General features: G+C 37.5%; 2 protein-coding genes across 3 annotated transcripts; both read left to right on the forward strand.

Moving 5' to 3' along the window:
* The first annotated feature begins 3,837 nt into the window (after nucleotides 1–3,837).
* Nucleotides 3,838–6,337, forward strand: LOC132164197 (Tetratricopeptide repeat (TPR)-like superfamily protein). Its single transcript, XM_059574634.2, has 2 exons — nucleotides 3,838–5,666; nucleotides 5,807–6,337. The coding sequence occupies exon 1, from the start codon at nucleotides 3,917–3,919 to the stop codon at nucleotides 5,591–5,593; it is 1,677 nt and encodes a 558-aa protein (XP_059430617.2). The 5' UTR covers nucleotides 3,838–3,916; the 3' UTR covers nucleotides 5,594–5,666; nucleotides 5,807–6,337.
* A 3,839-nt stretch (nucleotides 6,338–10,176) lies between these two features.
* Nucleotides 10,177–19,609, forward strand: LOC132164730 (pumilio homolog 2). Of its 2 annotated transcripts, XM_059575287.2 has the most exons (10): nucleotides 10,177–11,371; nucleotides 13,545–14,865; nucleotides 14,962–15,106; nucleotides 15,196–15,337; nucleotides 15,434–15,541; nucleotides 16,083–16,295; nucleotides 16,392–16,502; nucleotides 17,103–17,297; nucleotides 18,271–18,445; nucleotides 19,070–19,609. In XM_059575287.2, exons 1-10 carry the CDS (start codon nucleotides 10,727–10,729, stop codon nucleotides 19,105–19,107), a joined length of 3,093 nt encoding a protein of 1,030 aa, XP_059431270.2. In that variant the 5' UTR covers nucleotides 10,177–10,726; the 3' UTR covers nucleotides 19,108–19,609. The 2 variants fall into 2 exon arrangements, with proteins under 2 accessions (XP_059431270.2, XP_059431269.2); XM_059575286.2 differs by having other exon boundaries at nucleotides 13,545–15,106.
* The last annotated feature ends 2,087 nt before the right edge of the window (nucleotides 19,610–21,696 follow it).

Genomic DNA, 21,696 nt, shown 5'->3' on the forward strand with positions numbered 1-21,696 from the left:
ATTTTAGCAGTTAAAAAAAAAAAAAAAAAAAAAACCAAAATGTCATTAATTTTCATTTAAAAAAAAAAATAAAAAAATAAAAAACCTTTTGGAAGTTGGAATTTTATACAAAAGTCAGGGGTATAAACGTCATGTAACATTTAAAATCTGATGGGGGGTCCACATTGAGAGTAATTGAAAATTCACGAGTCCAAAATGAGAGATTTGGAAGTTTAGGGAGAGATTTGTAAAATCGAGTGGAAGTTCAAGAGGCCAAAGTGAAGTTTCTCCAAAAATTTATTTCTAATTGTCTATCGTCTTTCCATTGAGATAAGCTTTAAAACCCAAAGTGGACCGACCATCATGACAAATGTGTCATGCCCTGCATATTTAAAAAATAATAATAATTTAAATTTATATTATTAAATTTAAATCTTAAAATTATTCTAGAAGATTATGTGAACTAAACGATCGATGTCACTATCGATCGATTGATGGAACCAGCCTAGCACCGAACGAGGTTTCCATTGATCGATTGATGAAGTTAAGGAACTATCGATTGACAATTACAAGGAATAAAAATCAAGACCATAAAACCATCATCTCGTGCATGAACATCCATAAAACCATCATCTCATCCATAATCTTTGTTAGGAATATTTTCACTCACCTGGCCCATCAGTCTTTGGGCTTCAAGGCCTATGTCAGGCCCACAAAGAAAGCACTATTGGAATAGGAATCTCAATCTAGCTCCAATTAGAAATCCTTGAAGAATCTAACACAACAATCCTACTCCAAGCCTAATTGAAGTAGGACCTTATTTGTATAAATTCATCTTGTGTCACTCTAGTGTCCCTCAAAAAATGAGGTGACTTTTAAAATTACCATTTGATCAAAATCCAATTGTAATTAATCACAATGCTAATGGTGATTTTAAAAGTCACATCATCCTTAGAGTGACAAAAGAGTAACACAAGAGAGACTTGTAGCATTATTCCATATCCAATTCAAACTCTTAGCACTCACAATATATTTGAACTCCTCCGTCGAATTGAATTGTTAACCTAAAACGAAATCCACTTTACGTGACCTACATGTTATTTTTTACCCTGCTCATACCCGTTTTACCCTCACCCTTACTACCTTATATGTCCAACATGCGACCCATATGGAGCTAAAGACCCACTCGTGGCTGAACACCCACTGCCCAAGCTGCAGAACAAAAGTCGAAGCTGAAGAAGTAGCTTCCAGCCATTCAAAGTCGATGGTCAGTGATTCCATGTCTGATAGCCCATGCTAAGGAATCATGCGCGCGCGCACATATATATATATATATATATATATATATATATATACGTTGTTGTATGGGAATTACAACAAAAAGACGAAGAAGAAGAAGAAAAATCAGGAAATAGAATATTGCCTTAAACGCCAACCACCATGAAATTAACTCAATTGACAAAGAGGGTAGATATTTCTGGCGTGCAAGTGGTAGCATTTATTTATCGTCACTGTTCTATTTATTGCCCAAGTCCAACCCTTTTTTGTCTGATTACATAATTTACATGGATAGATGCCCGCTCATGTTTGATATTTCAGAAACTGAAAGTATCCTCATGCCTGCTCATGTTTGATATTTATCGTCACTGTTCTATTTATTGCCCAACCCTTTTTTGTCTGATTACATGGACAGATGCCCGCTCATGTTTGATATTTCAGAAACTGAAAGTATCCTCATGCGCTCATGTCTGATATTTCACTTTAAGAGGCGCCTATCCCAATTTTACAGAAATTCAGGCAATTTTAGAGAAAGGGAATCTCCACGGCAAGTTGCTCGGCCAGACATACCCCTCAAATTAACACTAAATTTGCAATATCCTACAAAACTAAAGATTGCATCATTATCATGCAAAAAGAAAAAAATAATCATTAAAAAATTTCAATAAGATTAATATACCCATACAAATTCAAAATAAACAACTAAAAATTAAAAAAATCAAAAACAAAGAAAGTGGAAGAGGTGGCCACTCCCAAGGCCATAGAGTGGTTCAATCACCCTCATGACCCCAAAAAAAGAGGGGTTAATGGCCTTGGGGATGATTCAGCCACCATACAGGGGCGGCTGAACCACTCCTAATCATTTGAGAGAAGTTTGGCCTCTGCAATTGGCCATGGGGATGGCTTTAAGCCTATTTTTCGGTTAAAAACTTTTTTTAAGGTATTTTTGTCATTTGGGGCACATTGCAATTTTTTGTTTAGAAGGTGTTTATGCAATCTTTAGTTCGTACTTAAAAAGAACATAGAGATCATTGTCCCTCCTTTTTATTGTTCTTTCCCTCTCCCAGAAACGGAGGGGGGGACCGGTGTAGGCCATGGTCCCTCCAAAATAAGGAAAAAAAAATTATAAGTAAAAAAAAAAAAAAAAAAAAAGTAAAAAGTAAAATAAAGTTTCAAGTTTAGTCATTTTGGCCCTCTCCTAAAAAAAAAGTTGCCCCTATTTTTAGATTTTTTGGCCATATCTAATAAAAACTTTTGGTCTTATTCTTAATTTTTTTTGGGTCATACCCATTAAGTTTTTTTTATTTTTGGTCTTTACTTTCAAATGTCCATTTTTTGGCCATTACTTTCAAATGCTCACTTTTTTTTTGCCATTACGGTAGTCCTTATTTCATAAAAAAACAACCAAAATGATTTTTTTTTTTTTAATAAAAAAAATTCTAAAGAACTGAAAAAAAAAAAAGAAAGAAAAAGGCTAACCCCCTCGCTTAAAATTTTCTGGCTCCGTCCTTGCCCCCTCCGTTCCCTAATCCGTTTTTTGCCCTCTCTTTCCTTGATCTTTTCACCTTTCTCTTCCCCGATCTGTGTTTCTTTTATTTTTTGTGTTTGTTTTTGGATATCGCTTTCTTTTCCTTGTTGTTGTTCTTTGTCTGCTTGTTTTTTTCCTATTTTCTTGCTAGGTGTTTGTTTTGACACACTTTGTGGGTGCCGCTCATGAGGGATTCACTCAAACTTCCTCACAGTTCTTTAAGTGCGCCGTCGATCTCCTTCGCGTCAGCTTTGCCGTCTACCATCTTCTTCCAGGTCTTTTCACGCGATCGGCTTTTCTTCCGACTACTATCATCCACCTACTGTGCTACTATTTTTTGATTTTCGGTTGTATTGCTTTGATTTTCCTTGTATTTTGGTTGGGTTGTGTTGCTTTCCCTGTATTTATCTTGTTTTTTTGGCTGTTTGTAATAAGGCCATGTCTTCTCTTGATCTGCTCGCTTGTTATTTTGGTCCAGACCCCTGGCGTTGTGGATGTGAACGATATCCTAGCTTTCGGGTCGAGGAGGATATGTGTCGGCATGAGGTCCTTTTGATCCCAAGATCGAGGAATAAGAGCTACTTATGCATTGGTTTGTGTCTGTCTAGTGCAGATCTGTTATTTTAACTAAAGATTACTTATAGGTTAGTGGATGTTTGGCGTCTTTAATGTGTAATCTTTTAGCTATGACTTTGATCTTTTAGCTTTGGCTAGGATATTTCAGAACGTTATGTTTTGTGATTATAAGAGTTTTAATGCTCTTGACTTCTTTATTAATGAGATAAGAATGATTTTTCTTTAAAAAAAAAAAAAAAAAAAAAAAAAAAAAAAACCTCTTTAACAATTAATGTTTTCCTATATATACACAAAGGACCAACTCTTTTTTTAAGCCCATGACACATATTACTAGAGCATGATTCTTTCCGAAAAAAAAAAAAAAAAAAAGAGCATGATTCTTTCCGGTTCAAATAAATTGGACCGGATCCAGGCCTTAATTGAGAGGGTTCAACGGCATTTAACCCCTTTCCTATATGGCTTAATACTTACTAGTAGCAGGCTAGCAGCCTATAATGTAAGACAAGTTGAAGTCACATAACATTAACGCAACGATCGATCTTTGGAAGAAACAAAATGGTCTATGCGTCCTCCCCGCGTCTGCACCCTCTTACATCAAAGCCACAGCCTTCAACTTTCCTTAGGCCCCACAACAAAACAACCATCTTCCACCGCACATTTCAAACATCACCCGGCGCCTACGATGAACTCATGGACATGTACGCTGGTGGTCGAGCGTTGCACTCAGGAAAAAAACTCCACGCCCACTTCATCATCACTGGCTTGGCTCGTTTAACCCGTTTTGCCGCCAAGCTCATTGCCTTCTACTCGGGATGTGGAGAACCTTCCTATGCTCGCAAACTGTTCGACCAAATTCCCGTAACAAATTCACGCCGCTGGATCGTCCTTATGGGGGCCTACGCTCAATACGGCTTTTATGAAGAGGCTCTGGGTCTGTTCCGTGAGATGCAGGAGCAAGGCCTGAGACCCAACGAGTTTGTCATTCCCAGCACTCTCAAAGCCTGTGGGCGCGTCTCAGATAGGGAAACCGGGGAGAAAATACATGGTGTGGTTTTGAAATGTTCGTTTGAATCCGATGCTTTTGTTAGAAGTGCATTGATTGATATGTACTCAAAATGCGGTTTAATTGAAAAGGCGAGGCGAGTATACGATGCAATGGTTGAGAAGGATTTGGTGGCTTTGAACGCTATGGTTTCGGGCTATGCTCAACATGGGTTTGCCAAAGAAGCATTGGACTTGGTGAAAAAGATGCAGGCTTTAGGAGTCAAGCCTAACGTGGTGACTTGGAACACCTTAATTGCGGGGTTTTCGCAAAAGGGTGATGAAGTAATGGTCTCTGAACTTTTTAATTTGATGCGCAGCAACGGGGTTGAGCCTGATGTGGTCTCTTGGACTTCGGTTATATCAGGGTTTGTGCAGAACTTTCGAAATGAGGAGGCGTTTGCCACTTTCAGAAAGCTGTTGGATCATGGGTTCTATCCGAAGTCGGCTACAATAAGTAGTCTCTTGCCTGCTTGTGCAACTGCGGCCAATGTGAGGCGTGGGAAAGAGATTCATGGGTATGCACTGGTGATTGGAGTTGGGGATGATATATTTGTAAGGAGCGCCCTTGTTGACATGTATTCAAAATGCGGTTTTATAGCCGAAGCAAGGAATTTGTTCCATCGGATGTCTAAGAGGAACATAGTTACTTGGAATTCAATGATATTTGGGTATGCTAATCATGGGTATTGCAATGAAGCAATTGAGCTTTTCAATCAGATGGAAAAGGAAGAGGGAAAGAAGCTTGATCATCTGACTTTCACAGCGGTTCTCACAGCATGTAGCCATGCTGGAATGGTTGAACTCGGACAAAGTCTGTTTCACTTGATGCAAGAAAAGTATGGGATTGTTCCAAGATTAGAGCATTATGCATGCATGGTGGATCTTCTTGGTAGAGCAGGAAAACTTGCTGAAGCTTATGACTTGATTATGAAAATGCCGGCTGAACCTGATTTATTTGTATGGGGTGCACTATTAGGGGCATGTAGGAATTATGGGAATGTTGATCTTGCTAAAGTAGCAGCTAAGCATTTGTCAGAGCTTGAACCTGACAATGCAGGAAACAACTTACTATTGTCAAATTTGTATGCTGATGCTGGGAGTTGGGGAAATGTGGCAAGGTTGAAGACGACAATGAAGAAAAGGAAGTTGAGAAAATTTCCAGGGTGCAGTTGGGTAGAAGCAATCTGACACATAGGCATCACTTTACAAGAAGCTATATAAAAATCTTCATCCAGAACAGAAGGAAATCTTGGGGTATCTTGTAAGTGATCATCAACCTCATGCTAGCTTTATTCTTGTAGAGTTTGCTCACCAGAGCTCCCATCTGAATCTTTTAACAGATTTGCTTTTGGGTTATCCATGGTTTGAGTTCTAACGACTGCCGCCAAATGAAATCTACAGCAAGATGACAATTGTCCATCAGCTGACTCTGGTGGACAATCAACCCTCTGCAACCAAATTGAAGATGTGAGACAAGAGGAGCCCATTTAAGAATTACCTCAAGGTGTTGGAGGTGGGGGATGAAGAAGACATAGAACACTCAAGAAACTGCTTAAAAAAAAAAAAAAAGATAGCAGGGGAAAATTTTGAAGGATAGAGGAGCATGAATTTCTTCTACATTGTTTGATGAGCCAGCTATGCGCATTTGAGATTATAGGAATTGGAGCTGCTGAGCCAATATCTAACTATTTTAAGACTGCCAAATACATAAATGTAACTTCAGATATCATGGGTTTGGATTTCGTACAGCCAGCTTAACATGGACTTAACCCCCTCGGCCCACTGAGGCCCACACTACTCACTACTTTCCCAACCCTATGAGCTTGCTTAAGACAATATAGGCAGCCCAGCCATGAATGCTTCAACCCAGTACTTAGGGTGGGCTGGGCTCATTTATTGCACCCTCTATGACAAACTAAATATTCTTACCAACTGAATTGCTAAATATGTTTCTACTTATACATAAGTAAAGCTTCTCACCAGCGTTATAAATGTTTTAGCATTAAATGATGTACCTTGAATATGCAAAGTATATAGAATGCATGCATAGTCTTGATAGAGAATAACTTTTATAACATCTTGGCATAAATCAAGGCCTTTGTGCCTTCCAATAAGAGCATGAAAAATCGTATGAAACACCATAACAATATATATATATATATAAACACCTAACACCTAATTTATTCTCTCCAAGACCTCATATGAGTTAAAATAAAAAATCTTCTAGAATAAACTTTTCCTGTTCTTCTTCCTTAGACCCACCGTCAGTCGCCAACCTGCCGGCGGCAAGCCTAGACCGCACCGAAGACGATGCTGGCCGGCCCAGAACTTGCTGGAGACCACGCTGATTTTGTTATGGTGTTCCACGTTGATTTTTCATTCACACTTTCTCATGTACACAATCATTCACAAAAAAAATTCACCTAGCTCTCTTATAACAATTTGTCATATTCTGTTTATTAACTCAACCATCATAGAGTTCTACTATCTGTCAATCTCGACTAGTCTCCAATTGTTTCTCCCTATCTTGTAAGTATTTATTGGCAAAATCCAACCTTGTGATCAATTGTATCGTATTCTCTTTACTAATTTAAGTATTAGAGTTTTTCCGTCGACCAACTCCAACAAGTTTCTAGCCATTTCTTCTTACCTTACGAGCGTCTATTGGCTCAATTCAACCGTATGATCAACTTTATCATCACTAATGTTCAATAATAAATGATAAAAAGGAGTTTAGAAGGGTCTAACACATAGAAATCCAAAATTGGAACTTCAATCTTAATTATATAAGTTTGTAAAGTTACAAAACTTAGAGACTAGAAGAAGTAAATGAATCTTTTGCTGCAAGATGATCTAGAAAAGTACATAATCACTCTCGTACACATGCCTCACAAACCCTAATTAAGGATTATGCTTCTGTGTTACCTAGGCAGAGCACCCAAGAGATAATGTTCCACGTGCTAGACCATTCATTCCCTCAAAAGCAGAGCATCACAGGATTTGGTGGTTTTTTAGACCCAAAGAATTTTTTTTTTTTTTTTTTTGGCTAATGTTGGCATCAAATATCAACCTACAAGGATCGAGAAAAAGTAAATCTCTTTGGGAATTATTCCTTTAAAAGCAATTTTTCTGGTATTGAACCAAGTATTCCATTGTTAGGAAGATTTGTTAGAGTTTCCTTGCTGATGATGACACTTTAGATTAGCTCTTTTCTTTTTATCAACCATACATATATTACATGTCGTTTATCTAGAAAAACGTACTTAAACCCCATGGGGATAAAAGTAGGCCAATAGCATTTTCCTTTTTGAGCTCTTTAACAACTTGTGTTGGAAATGTTATATACAACCACATCTTTATTCCACGTTCTTCAATGAAACTACATTTTTATTTTATAATTATCCTACAATACGTACCCTGAACAAATTTTTAATTTTTTTTTCTTTTAATAATGACGTATCTAAGGGTACGCTAATTGAATAGTAGTTTTTCTCTTTTTAAGTGTTGATATACACTTATATGGTATAATATACAAAAGAGACACAAGAAAAAATAATAATAATAAGGATTGGCCATGGGGATTGGGGTGTTACTAGACCCATTATCATTCAAAAAGTCAAAGAAAAAAGAGCACCGACCGAGCAGCTTGAATGAATAAGAAATGGACAACGTAGAGAAACAATGATTCTTATATATTGCAACATGTCGATTACACACTGGACGTTGATCGGGTGTGTGTGGGGGGCGGTTTGATTTTGCTTTCAAAAAACATTTTTGATTTGATGTAAAGGTGGGGAGTGTTCTATCTCTCTCTCTTTTCTTAGCAAGTCGAAGGAAAAATGGAAAGGAAGAAAATAAATCAATAGAAAAACAAAAACAAAAAAAATATGGGTGAGACGGCCCAACAATGACCTGAGTATAACAAACAGAGTGCAATAAAAACCTAGAATCTATTGACAATGAATCAAATGAAAGGCCTGACCCTTTAGATTCTTGGCTTACTGGCCAAAAAATAAGTCACCTTAAACGATAGTTTGAAGAGGCAGTTTAGAGGCAGATATGCTTGAAACAATATATACTACAATAATCAGTAAATTTAAAAACTATAGTAAGAGACCGAGCATTAATTGTAATTCGACCGGAGCCGCCAAACCTTCTATAGTCTCTTAGGGCTTGTTTGAGATTCTATTTGAGAGGCCTAAAAGTACTTTTAACACTCAAAAAATCTATTTGAAGAAAAAAGTAATTGTTTGGTAAAAAAATTAAAAACACTTTTAAGGGTCTAAAAAGCCTAAAAATAGTCAAAATATAATTTTGACAAAAGTTTAAAAATAAAACTTTTATAAAAAAACGACTTTTGACTTAAAAGCATTTCCCCGTCAACAAGCTGATGTAGTAGCTTGACCCTTTCTATCTTTATAGAGGTTGTTGTCACTTAAACTGTTGACAATAAGAATCGGCAACACCACCAGTGCCACAAACTGTCATCTACCTATCTTTGACTAAATGGTTCCAAGGAGAACTGTTTTAGTTGAAAAATTAAACGAAAGAAACAGTGTGGAAGTGTTTTAGTTGAAGTATATTAATTACCCAACTAAATGACACAATAAAATGCATTTTCCATTAATTAATTATTGGTTGGTTTCAAAAAAAAAAAAAGGAGTTGGATATGCGCAATTTCTTGATCACCGAAAGAAGGAAAAGACAACAAATAGTCAACAGAATATCCCTGAGATAGAATAGGGCAAAAGTGAGATACAACCTAAGAAGCATAGCTGGTGTGTATACATGTACATATATATATACTTTAAGAAAGGCTCTTCTTTTTATATGAATCCTTAGATATTTTTAAAATACGCATAAATAAAATAACTTTGTATCATTTGCGTATTTTAGTTGAAGCATAGGTAAAACGACAAGACGTCAGGAAAAATGCCAACTGGCCGGAGGAAGGACGACGTGGAGAGCCTCGAATGGTTAAGCCAATGTTTTGCTTTTACGAAAAAACTTGAATGGAGAGAATGAAAAGTAGAGAATGTTCATAATGTGTATCCCTCTTAATGGGAGATGCTTATTGTCTGGATAGCATGGCAATATCGATGTCAACTTTATATGACTTTCCTTGTTGATTGAAGACTTTTCATGCGAAGAAGATCGCCGTGTTGCCGACTGCAATTGTCTGATTATTTTTCATGTAAAGGTTGTGCGATCGGGTTGATTGTATCCCTTGCATATGCTAGAACTTTAAAACACAATTGAAGTAGTTGGGCATTAGGTGATAAAAGAGTGGTAGTTTATAAATAAATAAATAAATAAAAGTTGTTACTTACAAAAAAAAAAAATTAAAATAATATGAATATAAACATTATATCAAATTAGTTAAAACCCATTAAATTATACAAGCAATGCTTGTAATTCGGAATATATTATAAAAAGATTCAAATTCATAATTTCCTCCTACGTCCTTTTTTATTATTAATTTTTAAAATTCTAAAACGAAAAAGTTTTTTTTTTTAAAAAAAAAAATTTTACTAGCAATAAAGCAGCGAATCTAAGGAGCTGACGTGTCAGTCACACATCCTTCTTTTGGAAGACGAGCCAAAACCAAACATCGTTATCCCCCCTCGCCATTTTCCTACATCAGTCGGTTGTCACTTGGTCAATTACCCCTAATCTTGAGGAATATATATGCGAAATCAATTATTTCAGATATTCTGAAAAATATAAAATAATAGAAAATAATTTAACCATTATTATCACTGTATTTAATCGTCCTTGGCTTTTGTATTGGAACAAAACCCTAAGGGTTCTTGCAAAGGCCCAAATCGCCGCCGGATTGATCTAAGCCGTCCGTGCTAACTCGCTAGCTCGCTCGCTCTCTTGGACTCTTTGCTATTTGATCTAGCTAAAAACCATTCCTCAGCTTTGACACTGTTTTCTCTGATTTTTTCTCGCAACGCTTGTTGTTCTTGTGTATGTATTTGTTGTGGGAATTTTTTTTTTTTTGAGGTTACAGTGTTACACCGATAACATGTTGGGCAAAACTTGGTTTTGGGGAGTTGGTAACTTGGGATTGTGATATGTTTTTTGATGGTTGATTGTATAGTTTTGGAGTTGGGAGTAGGTTTGGTAGTGAAAATTTTGGGTTTTGATTAGGTTGAAAGTGAGAGCTTTGGGGTTGTAAATATGGGGTTAGGGAGTTTTGGTGGTGAAGTTTTGATTTTGGGATTGTTTTAGGGTTTAGGGTTTGGTTATGGCAAGTGGGTGTTGATCAGTTTGGGGTATTGTTGAGAGGGTGATGATCAATTTGAGGTTTTGAGAATGTTGAGTGAAATAGGAAGGAGACCGATGGTTGGAGGTAACGAGGGATCGTTTGATGATGACTTGGAGAAGGAGATAGGGTTGTTGCTCCGCGAACAGCGTGGTCGTCAAGACGTCGATGATCTTGAGCGCGAGCTTAATTTGTATAGAAGTGGCTCAGCTCCTCCAACTGTGGAGGGTTCATTGAGTGCAGTTGGCGGGTTGTTTGGTGGTGGCAGCGGGGGAGGCGAAGGTGGTAGTGCCTTTTCGGAGTTTACTGCAAGTAAGAATGGGAATGGTTTTGCGTCTGAGGAGGAGCTGAGGTCTGATCCAGCTTATCTTTCGTACTATTACTCGAATGTGAATCTGAACCCTCGGCTTCCGCCTCCTTTGCTTTCGAAGGAGGATTGGAGGTATGCACAAAGGATGAAAGGGGGGAGTTCAGTGTTGGGTGGGATTGGAGATAGGCGGAAAGTGAATAGGACCGATGATGGTGGCGGTAGGTCGTTGTTTTCCATGCCGCCAGGTTTTAACACGAGGAAACAAGAGGGTGAGCTTGAGTCCGACAAGGGACGTGGCTCTGCAGAATGGGGTGGTGATGGACTGATTGGTTTGCCAGGTTTGGGACTCGGAAGCAAACAAAAGAGCCTCGCTGAAATCTTTCAGGTCATTTGCTCTTTTGACTGTTCAGAATCTTAGTCAACTGTCCTGGTCACTCAGATCATTGTTTTTGTGCAATTATTTGTTGATAGTAGTTTGAGTATCAAAGTATTATTTTTCCCATGGATCGTCTGTTGTTAACTTTATTGCTTCCTCCATTGATCTTTGACATGGATATATTGCTTATCTTTCCAGGAAATTGTTTATGTGATTGAAAATATAGCTAATTGAACCGTCTCTTGGGGACACAGATGTGTGTCCGCCAGGTTGGTTATCTCTTTTGTATGAAATTCTAATTTGTATCTTCACTATATATATTTTTTTTCGTTTTGATAAGTAAACAAACTATCATTAAAAGCCCAAATAGCGCAACTGATCAAGTACGTGTATACTTGAGAAACACCTAGTTAGTAAGAGAGAACAAGTGAAAACAATCATTGTGTCTTCACTATAGTTGCATGATTTGTATCTATGATCAATTTGAAATTCAAAATCTTTTGGAAGTTGTCTGCTACAAATTGATTTTCATGTAATCAAGAATGGTGTGGTAGTTAATTTCAATTAATCATGTCATCTACATAGTATGAATGTCGGACTAATAAACTGTGACACTCCAAAAGGGTTGTCTCACATTAGGAAGATGAATTGTCCACATGGAGTGGGTGGATTGTAAGGAGCTCATGGGTGCTAATTCTCATATTAGTTTTTACTAGGCGAGAGTGGGCTTAGAGAGCTCCAATTGCAACTTGGCTAGTTTTTTTTGGAGTGATAGCGCAGACATAGCTAACGCTTTTCCTGGATAACAATTTAATGAATTCATGCTATCACAAAGCAAGTTATAACGTAGCATTTTAAATTTCTCTAATTTACCTCTTCCTATAATATTTTTGATCATTTGAGACTTATGATGGCTACAAGCCTTATGTTTGAAGTTCACTGGTGATTCTACCTCTGATCATTTACCATTATTCGAATTAAACCACATTGAAGGCACCCAAGAGCTTTATGTTTCCAGCTTGTGCATAAATACTGTGCTCACGTCATGTAATTTTACTTTTATTTTTGGGATTGGCAAACTACACGCACACGCGCTTAGTGGGTCTTGAACCCACAATCTCATCCTCCATCTTGTTCTATGTGAGGAGGAAGTTCCATTTGAATCAGAACTCATTGGCATCTCATGCTACTTTTCTTGATTCCCAATATTTGAATTTTTGGATTTTGTGTGGCGTGTGCTCATGCTTTCAGGCCTAGGCCCATATACTCTTGATGAGACTTTGTCATTGTTCATCAACTGCTAGAATTTAGTTTACATGCAAGTTGAATCCTTTGTTTCTGGGAATACTACGAAAAATGATTAGGAAATCATATAGTAATGAAATCCCATGGTTGTTGGAATTGCCCAGTCTACATCTAGTGATTGACTCGAGATCCTGATATGTGGAAAGCCATATGTTCATTTTCACCCCCTTTTGGAAATTTTGATGCTTTGATAGTCTCAAGTTAGATTAATATATGTATATTGAGAAGTGCTAGGGAGCCAAACAAATGAACCTAGAAAAATTTCCAATCTGATGTGGCAAGGGTTTTCAAATTAAACAAATGCAATTCCCTCTTCCTTGTCTGCCACTCACGGTCTGCCACGTCAATTTAGAAATTTTTCTGGGTTCATTTATTAGGCTCCCTAGCACTTCCCATGTATATTAGGTCACTATTTTAAACTCATGACACTTTTTCTCTCAATCTTAATCAGATGTGTGCATGTATTTTAGATGCCAATTTTGAGTTGGCTACTCTTTTGATTACTTTAGACTTTTAAATCTGCCAAAGAATATATCATCCTTTCTATTCAAGAATGATGATTAACCATGAATTTTTATTTTGAATCTCTTCTACTCTCTGCTATTGGTTATATTAAGACCATTCTCAATTTTCTGTGTTCAATGTAGTAATGTTGTTGAACCAGCTGTTTCTTTAATTTTTGTGTAAGGCATATGCCTTTTGAACCGAAATTATGGAACTGCTGTTCTTTGTTTGCGTGTATATCTTGTTTTTCCATCAATTTTGGTATGTTACATTGTTACACTGTTGTGCAAGTTCTTCCTTGTTTGAATAGTTTACTCTTTTTTGTTTCCCGTGATTTTTTCCTTTAGTGATTTAGAATTTAGTATCTGTGCAGGATGACTTGGGGCGTCCATCTCCTGTTACTGGACTTCCATCTCGTCCAGCCAGTCGTAATGCTTTTGATGAAAATGTTGAAACGCTAGGATCCGCTGAAGCAGAGCTAGCTCATTTGCGCCGTGAATTGAAAACTTCTGATGCTTTACGATCTGGTACAAATGTTCAGGGCTCATCTGTTGTCCAAAATATGGGGCCTCCTTCTTCATATACTTATGCCGCTGTTCTAGGAGCTTCCTTGTCAAGAAGCAACACTCCAGATCCACAACTTGTTGCTAGGGCTCCTAGCCCTTGCCCTACTCCTATTGGAGGAGGCAGAGCTGGCGCATCTGAAAAAAGAGGCATTACTAGTCCGAACTCATTCAATGGTGTCTCATCTAGCATCACTGAGTCGGCAGATCTGGTAGCTGCTTTATCTGGCATGAACTTGTCAACAAATGGTGTGCTGGATGATGAAAACCGTTTGCCATCCCAGATTGAACAGGATGTAGACAATCAACAAAATTATATGTTTGGTTTACATGGTAGTCAGAATCATATCAAGCAACATCCATACCTAAAGAAGTCGGAATCTGCGCATTTACATATGCCTTCTGCAAAAGTATCTTACTCTGATTCGGGTAAGAGTAATGGGCCTGGGTCAGACCTGAACAGCTCGTCCTCTGATAGGCATGTGGAACTGCAGAAGTCTGCTCTTTCTTCTAATAATTCATTCTTAAAAGGATCTACTAATGGTGGAGGTGGCTTAACTGCTCAGTATCAGAATGTAGATGGTACAAATTCATCATTTACTAACTATGGTTTGAATAGTTACAACATAAATCCAGCTTTGGCTTCCATGATGGCTAACCAACTTGGAAACCAACTTGGAACTGGTAATCTGCCACACTTGTTTGAAAATGTTGCTGCAGCATCTGCTATGGGAGCCCCTGGGATGGACTCGAGAGTTCTTGCAGGAGGCTTGCCTTCTGGAGCTGCTGCATCTGAAGCACATAATCTTGGTAGAATGGGTAACCAAATGGCAGAGAGTGCTGTTCAGGCACCATTTGTTGATCCAATGTATCTTCAGTACTTGAGGTCATCTGAGTATGCGGCACAGTATGCTGCTCTCAATGATCCCTCTATGGATAGGAACTACTTAGGTAACTCATACATGAATTTACTTGAGCTCCAGAAGGCTTATCTGGGGGCTCTTCTTTCCCCTCAGAAGTCTCAGTACGGTGTTCCGTTAGGCAGTAAATCTGGTGGGTCTAATCATCATGGTTATTACGGAAATCCTGCATTTGGTGTCGGCATGTCTTATCCTGGAAGTCCAATGGCAGGTTCTGTTATTCCTAACTCTCCAGTTGGACCTGGTAGTCCTATAAGGCATAATGAGCTGAACATGCGTTTTCCTTCTGGCATGAGGAACTTAGCAGGGGGTATCATGGGACCCTGGCACCTTGATGCCGCTGGAATGAACATGGATGAAAGCTTTGCGTCCTCACTTCTGGAAGAGTTTAAGAGCAATAAAACTAAGTGTTTCGAACTTTCTGAAATTGGTGGTCACGTTGTTGAATTCAGGTATGTACTGCTTAAAGATTTTATTGAGGACTATTGTTATACTACAAATTCTGAAGTTGCTTTTATGGTTTTATATCTTTTATGAGCAGTGCGGATCAGTATGGGAGCCGATTTATTCAACAGAAACTTGAAACAGCTACAACAGATGAGAAAAACATGGTTTATCAGGAAATCATGCCCCAAGCTCTTGCTTTAATGACTGATGTTTTTGGTAATTATGTTGTTCAGAAGGTAACCAGCATTCTTACTTTTTTTGCAGACATATTTAGTTGTGCTTTTAGAACTCTTTAGTTGATTTATTAAGTAACACTTGGTAGTTGAATTCAGTTTTTTGAGCATGGACTTCCAACCCAGAGAAGGGAATTGGCCAACAAGCTTTTTGGTCATGTACTGACACTTAGCCTTCAAATGTATGGTTGTCGAGTGATCCAGAAGGTATCAATAATTTTTTTGACTTGGCAGCAATATCATGTTATTATTTCGTGAAAAGAAATGTTCAGTTATGGATCTCTATACTTTAAGTTGTGAAAGTCATGCCACGAACACTTCCCTTCATCTTGGTTTAACTGTTAAATTATTTCTTCTGGTAGTTTTGGTGTAATAATTCTGTCTGATGATGGATTTCATTGGATTCTGCAATTTTGGTCAATTTAGGACTTTTAATCTCCGAAATTTGACTGTAATTCTTTTATTGATCAGGCATGCAATATAGTTATTTTGACACAAATGTAGAGCTATTGTACTACCCTTTTAATATGGGGCTTCAGTCATATCTATGGATGTGTTTGAGACTGATATCCTTGTCCCCCATGTTTGGCTATCACTTTCATTATCATGCTAGATGAGCAAGAGGCTGTGTTGATCTCTACCACACGCAATGATCTTTACCTAATTTTCTTTGAAGACTAAAATCATTTGATTATATGAGTGTTTTATGGAAGTTTCTGGTGCTAACGTGATTTGTTTAACTGTTCAGGCAATAGAAGTTGTTGATCTGGACCAGAAGATCAGAATGGTTGAAGAGCTTGATGGAAATGTCATGCGCTGTGTTCGTGATCAGAATGGGAACCACGTCATTCAGAAATGTATTGAATGTGTTCCGGAAGATGCAATTCACTTTATTGTCTCAACATTCTTTGATCAAGTTGTCACCCTTTCCACCCATCCGTATGGTTGTCGGGTGATACAGGTTGAGAAACTATTTACTGTTACTGCAGGTTTTGATTATCTCGTTTGAACTGTTAAGAACTATAGGTTCTATAAAACAATGTCTTCCATATGGCAGAGAGTACTAGAGCACTGCAATGACCCAAAGACGCAAAGTAAAGTTATGGATGAGATTTTAGGAGCTGTTAGCATGCTGGCACAGGATCAGTATGGCAACTATGTTGTTCAGGTTCATGATCTTTCCTGTTTGTTTCTGCTCGGAGCAATACACATATGCTTCAGTCCTTGTTATGGGAGTAATATGACTTATGATATCATGTTCTTTGTTATATTTAGGCTATGGGTTTCATGTTCTGTGCTGTTTTAACAGATGCAGGCTTTCTCTTGAGATTCTTTTGTTGCAAAGCCATTACGGTTTGAGATTCGTTTTCGCATCTTCTTATACTTTAATTGGTAATTGGATTTGGAGCCACTATTGTGTTAAAATTGTAACATAACATTGCCGTTTGTCACTTATTTTTGTTGCCAAGCTTATACTATCAGGGACTTTTGAATTTGTTTAGATGTTTGCTCTACGAGTGTTGAAGAATTCGGTATATGTGGAACTCTTGTGTTAGAGGTGGATAATTATCTATGCTCGTGTCTTAGATGCCAGCTCCTCTTGTTTCATTTCATGAATAGACATGCCAAAGTTTTCTTTGTAGAAGAATACTGCTTTATAGTCCTAGATGTTCTAAAATTTTGGACCTTCCAGATGTGTCTAGTTGGTATTATCTGTTTCAGTTTTCACGGATGCTTCTCTCATTGATCTCTTACATTTTTTTAACAGCACGTGCTGGAGCATGGAAAACCTCATGAACGTTCTGCTATTATCAAAGAATTAGCTGGAAAGATAGTTCAAATGAGTCAACAGAAATTTGCCTCCAATGTTGTGGAGAAGTGTTTAACTTTTGGTGGTCCTACTGAACGTCAGTTACTAGTTATTGAGATGCTTGGTTCTACTGATGAAAATGAGCCGCTTCAGGTATGTCCTTTCTCTACATGCCTTTAATGAGAATCTACTAAATATTTGTGTTGTGCAAGAAGAAGTTTCTGGTTCAAGAACTGGGGGGGGGGGGGGGGGGGGGGATTGTTTAGAGTCAGAGTGTCCAAAATGTTCTGTCACCATTAAATTTTTTTGTACATGGTGGATATCTAGTGCTTTCCAATCAACTTTTGTATCTTTTAGAGAGGATATGCAAGCCCCTTGAGATGTAACTGTTACATAGGGTGGTGGAATGGTGATATTGTGCGACACGTCTGGTCTGTTTTCTGCTTCAAGTGCAGTTTCACTGTGTACTTGCAAAAATATCGTGTGTGACAGGCTTCAGGTTTCCAGAAGATGGTATCTTTTAGAAACTGAAGCTGGGTTGCCATAATCTCTTGAAAGTTGAGCTTTGGTTTACACCTTTTTGAGATGACAGGAAGTAGATCCATGGATGAGAAGATACAATGCTTTTATCAGGCTTACCTGTTTTATTCTTTGGCTTTTTGGGCCTCTTCTACTGTCAAACTGAATCTTGACCTTGCTTGTCGCATTAGAAGCTTAGTGTAGGACAGGACATTGGGTTTTATATGAAGTCTTATGAAGCTGATGCCTCAAGATTTTTAAACTGGATTTTCTATGTTATCTATTAAGTAGATTGTATTTTTTAGTTTCATGGATTATTTGATGACTTGAGCACTGTGATCAGAAAATTGTAGCATTTCCTTTAGTCAAAAAAGTGTTCTTTACAGTTCAGCATCTTGGGCATTAGGTCTGTAATTGATTATGTTGATATAATTTCGTGTCCTTTGATTTCTTCATTTAGCTAATTCGGCATGTCCTCAAAAAAATAAAATTGTCAGTTGCTGATGGTACTGTATTTTGGTTTCTTGCATGATATCTTTGTTATGTATTACTGCTTCCCATTTTCCCTTGTGATCTTTTCCTTAGTTATTTCTTGTTTATTATCCAGGCAATGATGAAAGATCAGTTTGCAAACTATGTTGTACAAAAAGTGCTGGAGACATGTGATGATCAGCAGCGTGAGCTGATACTGTCACGAATAAAAGTTCATTTGAGTGCATTGAAAAAGTACACTTACGGAAAGCATATTGTTGCGCGTGTAGAGAAACTTGTTGCTGCTGGGGGTATATATTCTTCTTTATTTATTTGTCTTCACATATGAGTTTGTGTTTCTATGTGCTTGTGAAAAATTTACTTGTTTTATGTTTGAGCACGCGTGCGTGCACACGCACATGTATACTCAGAAATGCTGAGGTAAATATGTTTGTAGTTGTATCAGTTTGCATGCATTTATGTTATGGGTACAAGTGAGATAGTTGCTATATTTTGTCACCCCACCCGGTGAGCCATACCTATCTGTCTGAGGTCACTTATGATGCTCCCTGGTTCCTCAGCTTCTGCATTCATATTTGTTCACTTCGTGCATATATAGATAGAATACATTTCCTGCTTTGCAAATTCACAGTGTGTTTGACCTAGCCTCTGTTCTTATCTCCAAATTTTCATCTTTAGGAAATAAAGTTGTAGCTTTCTGTACTCATGGAAAGAAAAGAAAAGAATTGCACAATTTCTGGTTGTAAATGCAGCATTGAAATCTATAACGCAGTAAAAAGAAACCAAGTTTACCCTGTCGCGGATCTACTGATTACATTGTTTATCTATAGTTCTAAAATATGATGGTTGATTGATCATACGATTCTTCCATATTATATAAAAGCTTGCTAACTTGTCACCTAAATTGCTTGCAGAAAGGAGAATTGCTGCTCAGTCTCCACACCCTGCTTAGGCAGCATAGGGAAAAAGTTCTGTACAGCTAACTGAGGCTAGTGTGAGCTTCATCTTTTCCTCTCTTTCAACCCCATGTCTAGAGATATGACTCTACCTGTCTATTGAGACAGGAATGAGCCCAACTGGAAATAAAGTTGTTGCGCTTGTGCTGAAAAACTGTACATTGTGTAGTTTAAGGTTTATACATAGAATCAAGCAAGCCGAGGATCAGATGCTGAATGCACCTGATGCCCCCGCAAAGGAGAGATAAAAGGACTATACGAGTTTTTAAGGGTGTAAAAATTATGAAATGTTGAGGTAGTTTTTCGGGTTAACGCGACTGTACAAATGTTGCCATGTGGAGAGCTGTTTATGTTTAGGTGAGGCCAGAGATGTTCTTAATGTATGGTTATTGACGTTTTTTTCCCTTTAACTATGAGCCACAATTTTCTTATGCGGTCAAGCATCTTTGTTCTCTCTCTTTTTTCTGAGAATATCTTTCGATGTTGATTCTTGTTTCATTTCTTGTCTTCTATCTATATTATCACATGCTTTTTTATTTGATTCGGCTATGCTTGAGGTTTTCTTGTCAACTATAGAATCCATTCACGGAAATGTTTTAAGTTTGATTTCTATATCAAGCCATGAGCCTGATATAGTGGGGTCCTACAGTTGACCATGATCAAGTGGTGCTGATCAATAATGGGATTCTTGGCTAGAAAGAAAGGTCAAGTGACATGGACAACCAGCCCAACTCGGCTGGTTGGTTGACCTACCAAACAGATGATGAGATTCTTGATTGATTTGAATGAATTTTGAAAAGTCTTTATCAACATTCAGAACAGGGGAGGTCCCCTGTTCAGGCTCTCACTCGAATGGGAACCTTTATGTTGGGTAAGCTGATTCAGCTTTTGGAAGTGCAAATGCTGCGACTTTGTCAATCCCTAATGCTGTTTGGTTTAACGGTTTTGGATTTCAAAGCAAAGTTGATGAAAATGCAAAGAAAGCGTAGTTAAATATTTGATAAAATTATAATTTATTTAGCATGTGAAATTGCATTTAAAAATGGTAATAGTTTTTCTTTATAAATTTTAATCCATTCTTTTGGGGGTGACAAGGCATTACGTGGTTTTCATGCTTGCTCAATCGAGCGACGTGGTAAATGGCAGATGATCGAATATTTCTGCAGCAGAAAAGGTTGACCAACGAGTGTATTATTCCTTGTAATTACAGCAACGCCAATGAAGGAGAGAAGAAAACCGCAAGCTGAAGATGCTGAAAGGAAAGGGCAAGAGGGTTTGACTTCTTTTGAGCTTTGGATGAATATGGGAAGACCACAAAGTGAAGGAGATTTCTCATAAAAAGAAACCAAATGGGTTAATAGAATATGTCGTACACTTGTGTGGATGCTGCTTCGTTTTTGCAGTTCATGCTTTATGCTTTTTTCTTGTTTATTGCTGCTTTCACAACGAGGAAAATCTAAGTTTCAAGGATGGAAATCAAACGGGTGCTGATTAAGTTATCTCATCTCAATAAATAACACAAAAGATCATAAAACTTTGATTCAACAAGCGACAAGTCTATATGGCCTTGTTTGTTAAATGACAATGGAAGAAATCGGTTCCACAGCACTGTTTGAAGGATAGCAAGAGTGGACAGATGACAATCTTCGTGGCCAATAAAAGGCTACAGTAAAATGCAGGTGGCGTGGAAAAAATGACTTCTTAAACAACTACAATAATCATAAAATGACAATATCACCCTTGCCTCAGCTCTTTCTTCTTAAATGACAAATGGCTTCGCTTTTTCAAAGGGCGCTGATATCTGACTTTGTTTGGTCTCGTCAACCAGTCCGTGCGACATGGGTGAAAAAAACTCACCAAAATCTGCTGCAGCACATTATCCAAAACCCATTAACAGTGCCGTGGAAACCCACCAACAGTGCTGCGTCGTTTGCCAAACATTACCTGTATCTCTACTACTATGGAGAAAGACTTTGGTGCACTTATTTATATGCTATAGTTTGATGCGGTAGTAGGATGTAAGGTGCTAGTGGCGCCTTGATAGTGTACTTGGCACTTAATAAAGTTAATAACAAGATTAAATTAAGTTTAATCTAATAGTCAATATTAAGTGTTAAAATCAAATGGTCAAATTTTAATGACCGACAAATTAACAATTATTTTCTATTCGTTTCAAGATTTTATGTCCATTACTAAAAAGAAATTAAAACTTCTAAATTAATACTATATATAACAATTTGTAAGATTAAGTGTTTGTTAAAATCCGATGGTCAATTTTAATGTCTATTGAATTAGAAGTTATTTTCTGTTAAATTACAAGTTTGTTAAGAAATAAACATTGAAACGGTTAAACTGACACTATATATGGTCCATTACATATTAGTTTAAGACACATAAATCTCTATTCTTCTATCTCTCTTAGAATCTTTTTGCAGTTTTAATAATTTGCGTCTTTCTCTCTTGCTAGAATAGAAACCATGGGTGATTTGGTTTTGTTTCATTTTATGCAAAATACAACCAAACTTTTCGGAGTTTCTGGGCTCTATTGTATCCTATTTGTTATAACTTAATGCATACACTTCAGC

This window comes from Corylus avellana, chromosome 8 (assembly GCF_965113065.1).
Source record: "Corylus avellana chromosome 8, dhCorAvel1.hap1.2, whole genome shotgun sequence".
NCBI lineage: Eukaryota > Viridiplantae > Streptophyta > Magnoliopsida > Fagales > Betulaceae > Corylus > Corylus avellana.